The sequence below is a fragment of the Lepeophtheirus salmonis genome, chromosome 4 (assembly GCF_016086655.4).
Source record: "Lepeophtheirus salmonis chromosome 4, UVic_Lsal_1.4, whole genome shotgun sequence".
NCBI classification, from domain to species: Eukaryota; Metazoa; Arthropoda; class Copepoda; order Siphonostomatoida; family Caligidae; genus Lepeophtheirus; species Lepeophtheirus salmonis.
Window position 1 is genome coordinate 25,460,372 of NC_052134.2, and position 5,023 is coordinate 25,465,394.

At 30.9% G+C, this 5,023-nt stretch overlaps 1 protein-coding gene across 1 annotated transcript; it reads right to left on the reverse strand.

Annotated features, from left to right (window-relative positions):
* Nucleotides 1-2,903: 2,903 nt before the first annotated feature.
* LOC121115631 (acidic mammalian chitinase) lies at nucleotides 2,904-4,741 on the reverse strand. Its single transcript, XM_040709711.2, has 6 exons — nucleotides 4,642-4,741; nucleotides 4,309-4,592; nucleotides 3,911-4,247; nucleotides 3,601-3,851; nucleotides 3,463-3,539; nucleotides 2,904-3,403 (listed from the first exon to the last, which is right to left on the reverse strand). Exons 1-6 carry the CDS (start codon nucleotides 4,698-4,700, stop codon nucleotides 2,942-2,944), a joined length of 1,470 nt encoding a protein of 489 aa, XP_040565645.1. The 5' UTR covers nucleotides 4,701-4,741; the 3' UTR covers nucleotides 2,904-2,941.
* Between the last annotated feature and the right edge of the window lie 282 nt (nucleotides 4,742-5,023).

Sequence of the window (5,023 nt, forward strand, 5' to 3'; positions counted from 1 at the left end):
ATATGTAACTTCCCTAGACCAATGAAGAGAAAAAAAACTGGAGAACAAAAATAACCTAAAGAACGACAGCTCAGCTAGGCCAAACTATATTTGTAATTTAATTAAATGTTTTTCTCGAGGTAAGTTCTTACTTTTATTATATATTTCAATCTCTCCTTCAAAAAACAACTGAAAAAAAGGTCCGTATTAACTTGGTAGTTATCGAATTCTTCCCAACTAAGGAACTATTATCGAATCATTGTTGAAATTTTTCAAAGGTTAATAAGAGTTCATTCGAATTCAAAATATCAACTTTGCTTAGAACACTGATCAGGGGGAAAATCTGAAAAAAAACTTAGCTGACAACAAAATAACCTTAATATTTTTTATTATGGAGGTGTGCCGTCTCGGATTTAAAACTAAACAACTATCAAAAGACATGGGTCTATGAATATAACTAAAACTATTCGATGTACGACTTGCAAAGAATGAAGTATAGAATATGTGTCTACTTTTGATACCTATGTAAATTTGATGGATAATCTTGACGTATGTGTAAAAATAAGCTGTTATTAACTTACATACTCATATAATATGTACAATGCATAACTCGTTTTCAAAGTAAATATTATATTTCAATACACTTATAAAGAGAATACGACATATTCAAAAAAGTTGGCCTTAATGGAATACAGATTATACATCGATAGTGTTGGATCTATCTAAAAAAAAAAAAAAACACTGCAGTCCCGTCCTAATAAAATTTGCCAGTCAGACCGGTATAAATAAATTGCTCATCTACATGTTCGAATCCATGGAGCATACCCAAGGGTTTACCCAAAGAAACAGAAATTTATACAAACATATTGCACACTATTTAAAGCTAAGACGACCCCTTTGAGACCATTAAGGCAGTTGTTCTTCGTTATTTTTAAATCCAGATACAAAATCAGGGCATATATTTTTGATGATACGAAAATACGGAAACTCTTCAAATATGTTCTCCAAGAGAAAGGATCGAACACAGATAGAGAAAATCGAAGAAAGATACTTCTAACATAATCATTCATCTCAAAAGAGCAGATTCGACTCCTTCCTTGAGAAAGAGATTCTAAGATTACAACATTGAATATGACGATGAGTAGGGAATTACAATATTTCAAATATAATTAGTATTTACTTTATTTGAATTTGTACCAATAGAGATAGAGATATTAATAATTATTATGTAATTACAAAGTAGTTTTGTTTTTTAAAAGAAAAGAACTCAAACGGCGAAATGTAATTTCTGAGAACTTTTTCTTGCCTTAGTTAAAATATGAAATCTTAATTGTTACATTTCAATATTGAGAATTATTAAAATAATTTATTAAAGTATTATAACGTTTGTTTATAATAGTAAGTTAAATAAGTAAGGGACAATTATAAATAATAATAAAATAAAAAAGTAAAATAAAAATTATACTAATTATAAATTTTAATAGAAGTTATGGACAGAGAATCAGACAAATTTAAAATAACAAATGATACGATTTATAATTTATTTATATAAAATAAGACAAATAGATTCAACAAATTATTAGTGACATTAGAATATACATACTATACAAAATAAAATTAGACATTTTCATATACAGAAATAAATATACTTATTAGCAAAATAGAATATGCATTGACAATTCAGATGAAACTATCGAGAAAATAGAGGTACATTATCTTTAAGAGTCTGTAATTATCTTCCCCTCATTTTCCAATGACAAAAGAGGCACACAAGTAATAAAGGGACCAGGCTATATAATTATCCATAAAGATTATACATCACAAACTCCACCTTATGAAATTGTGATTGAGATAAGTTTTATCTGTGTTATATACATCAAGAAAACTGAAGGACTCTTATCAATGAAACATTTATCTTAGAGTAAGGGAAGGAAGAACAGGACTTCAGAATTTCAATGAAGGAACAGTGGATGGAGGATGAAAAATGTTTCAGTCCCTCACTTGGGCTTTCAGTCGATTATTCTGTCTTTTTGTGGAACTCATTTGTTTTTATAACATATACAATTATTCCGTGAAAGTTTTGGAGGAGTTTATATATTTTTTTTTAATATAGAGGCAATGATTCATGAAGTCAGAAGTCTTGAAAGGGAAAGGGCATCTGCACAATGAACGATCCTCTTATTAAAGAAGATGATATTTATCGAGTGAGGCACAGAGACTAGATCCCTTGAACAGAACATGAAGAGAGGATATCCAAATGGGAAAATATGAACTCCGAGGGAAAATGTATAGATGTAATTAAATGTAATCAAGGCAGAGGGGAAAATTTTTAAGACATTTGACTAATAAAATTAATTATATTAAATATTGCACTGAAGTAAGCAGCAAACCATAGTATTTATTAGAGGGTGATGTTGTACAAGAATGATTAATAAAAATAAAAAATAAAAAAGGAGAAAAAGGAAATGCAATAACCGTTTTCCTTCCTTAATCTTTAAAAAGTAATTTATATGACCAGACGCGCACATGCATAATTATTTGAAAACAAATACAAGTTGTCAAAAACCTTATATTTTATCCCTTTGAGCTATTTATTTCTTGTAACTCTAATTTTAAGGTCTTATTATCTGGATTATGCTTTATTTCAAAGTGAAATTTTAAAATGTTTTGTAAATATGCAGTTCCACTTAATACCACTCTGCTTTTGAAATTAAAGCCACGGAACTACTGATCTTGATGGCGTTTAACTAAAATTAAAGAAAGTACAATTAGAGATTATTTCCTCGAGTGATGATCCAAGACAAGTAATTTTTGGATATTTGAATAGATGGACAGCACATGACTTTCCAAAGATGTAATTAATAAGCCTCTTAATAGCTGGACTAACAGTAACTTGATAAAAAAACTCATTTATGCAAAATAAATATGTATGCAATCCTTTATTGATTTAAAATTGAAACAATCATGGACAAGATACATTTGAAGGCCAATCACAATTAAGATTCTCAAAATTAAAATATAAACCTGGCGGACAATCCATGACTACCTCAGTATATCCATTCTCATTATTAGGTATACAATGAATGTATTTAGTACAATCCTTTGAATATGGAATGAGACCAATACCTAGGCATTGATCTGATGATTCAAGTAATGGTTTGGTCGTAGTTAAAGTAGGTTTTTGAGTAGAAGAAGACATAAGTTGACCATTATATCCCATCAGGACCTCTTTCATTGTTGATACCAAAGGAAAATTTCCTTGTCCACATAGTCCTAAAAAGTCATCAGTGTCTATGCTCCATGAAAAACCTCCACCAAATCCTTGATCCAAAATGTATTGAGATTTTACTCTAATACTTTCTTTATCATCAAATCCAAACCATTTATTTCCATTATAGGAATACGGGGCAACAGCATAAGGGCTCTATGAATTGTATATTTATAATATATTTGTTTCATAACCATTTGCTCATCATTACTTACCCTAACCAATGTCCATTGTGATTTACTCGACTTCATTTTCTCACAGTACTCATTGAATCCCCAGAACCCTACTGAATCTGAAAAAGACAAATTAAAAATATTCCATACCTTGGTAAAGATTATGTGAATATTTTGAACCTGTGTATGGTCCACCTTCAATTCCATTCATTGCTCTTGCATAAAATCCATTCTTTCGAGCGTCGTTCAGAATAAATCCCCGTCCATATGCACCCATTCCCATTAGTAATTTATCTTTGGGCGCTCCTTTCATGGCATAATAATTCATTGAAAAATTTGCATTTAAATTATGGGCGGGATGTGAAGGGTCTTGTTCTTCTGGGAGAGCATAAAGTGGAGAGTTGTGACCTGTGAAATGATGGCCACCCCACCTATTCATAGATCACCCTCAACTAATATTAAATTCATTGTAATCACTATTTCAACTCACCATCCATGATAGTCATAGGTCATAACATTGATGTAGTCCATATACATTCCCATTGCCTGAACATCGTAGCCCTTGTCGATGGTGTTTTTCCCTGCTGACACAGCTGCAGTAAGCTTTAATCCTCCAGCTTTATCTAGAGCTGTTCTTAGTTCCTTGATGAGTTTTACGTAATTAACTTTGTCTTCAGGAGAACCTTGTGATCCTAAACGACCACCTGGATATTCCCAATCAAAGTCTAAACCATCAAAGCCATATTTTTTCAGAAGAGTAATAGCACTCTGGATGAATGTTGTACGTCTGATTTTAAGAGCAGCCATTTTAGAATACTTGTTTGCACCTTAACAATATATTTGATTTTCAAAAATACATCAAATTTAATATATTATTTTTATGATTACCCTCATTCCATCCTCCAACTGAGAGAAGTGTTATGAGATTTGAATTCTTCTTTTTCATATCAGTGAATCTTTTGTAACCTCCTTTGCCCCAATTCTCGGTCAAATCATTATATGGATCGAGGACCTTGATTTTATATGTGTTTTCATCTATTCCAGCAAATCCGTAGGCCACATGAGTACACATAGAGGGGTCTATATTCTCAATATCGAATTTTCCTTTGCCTCGTCGGTATGTGGCCCAGCTTGAGAAATAACAAAGAACAGCCTTGTCCTTTGATTCAATACTGAAATAAAAGTTATAAACAAATTAATTTGTATAATTCAATGACTTACAGCTGAAACGAGGAGATAAGAAAGAGTATCAAACCCCCTATAAGAACGAATGCTTTCATGATCAAAAGCTATTTGCTTATTTTCAGAAAATAGATAGCCTTTATATAAATCATGACTATGCTATGAAATTAGCAAGTGTCACTTCGTCAAATAATAACATACATTTTTTTCTTTTCTTTTTTTTCTTGTTCAAATCATAAAAGTAATTATTAGAGTAATAAGGGCTTTGTATAACATAAATACTTAATTTGTCCCGCGTTTTTGCGATTAATCCAAATTTTATTTTCCTATTCTTTACAACTTTTTGTTTGCATTGATCAAAATCCAGAAATAGATAAATAGGCTTAAAAAACGAAAAATGGAAGTTGCTCCGTAGAAAAGT

Bases quoted from the DNA above. Each gene is read 5' to 3' on its own strand.
- LOC121115631 (XM_040709711.2), bottom strand. From the start codon at position 4,700: ATGAAAGCATTCGTTCTTATAGGGGGTTTGATACTCTTTCTTATCTCC. The intron at 4,248-4,308 runs GTAATCATAAAA...TATATTGTTAAG, and splicing joins AGTTGGAGGATGGAATGAGG to GTGCAAACAAGTATTCTAAA. The intron at 3,852-3,910 runs GTGAGTTGAAAT...ATCTATGAATAG, and splicing joins ACCTATGACTATCATGGATG to GTGGGGTGGCCATCATTTCA.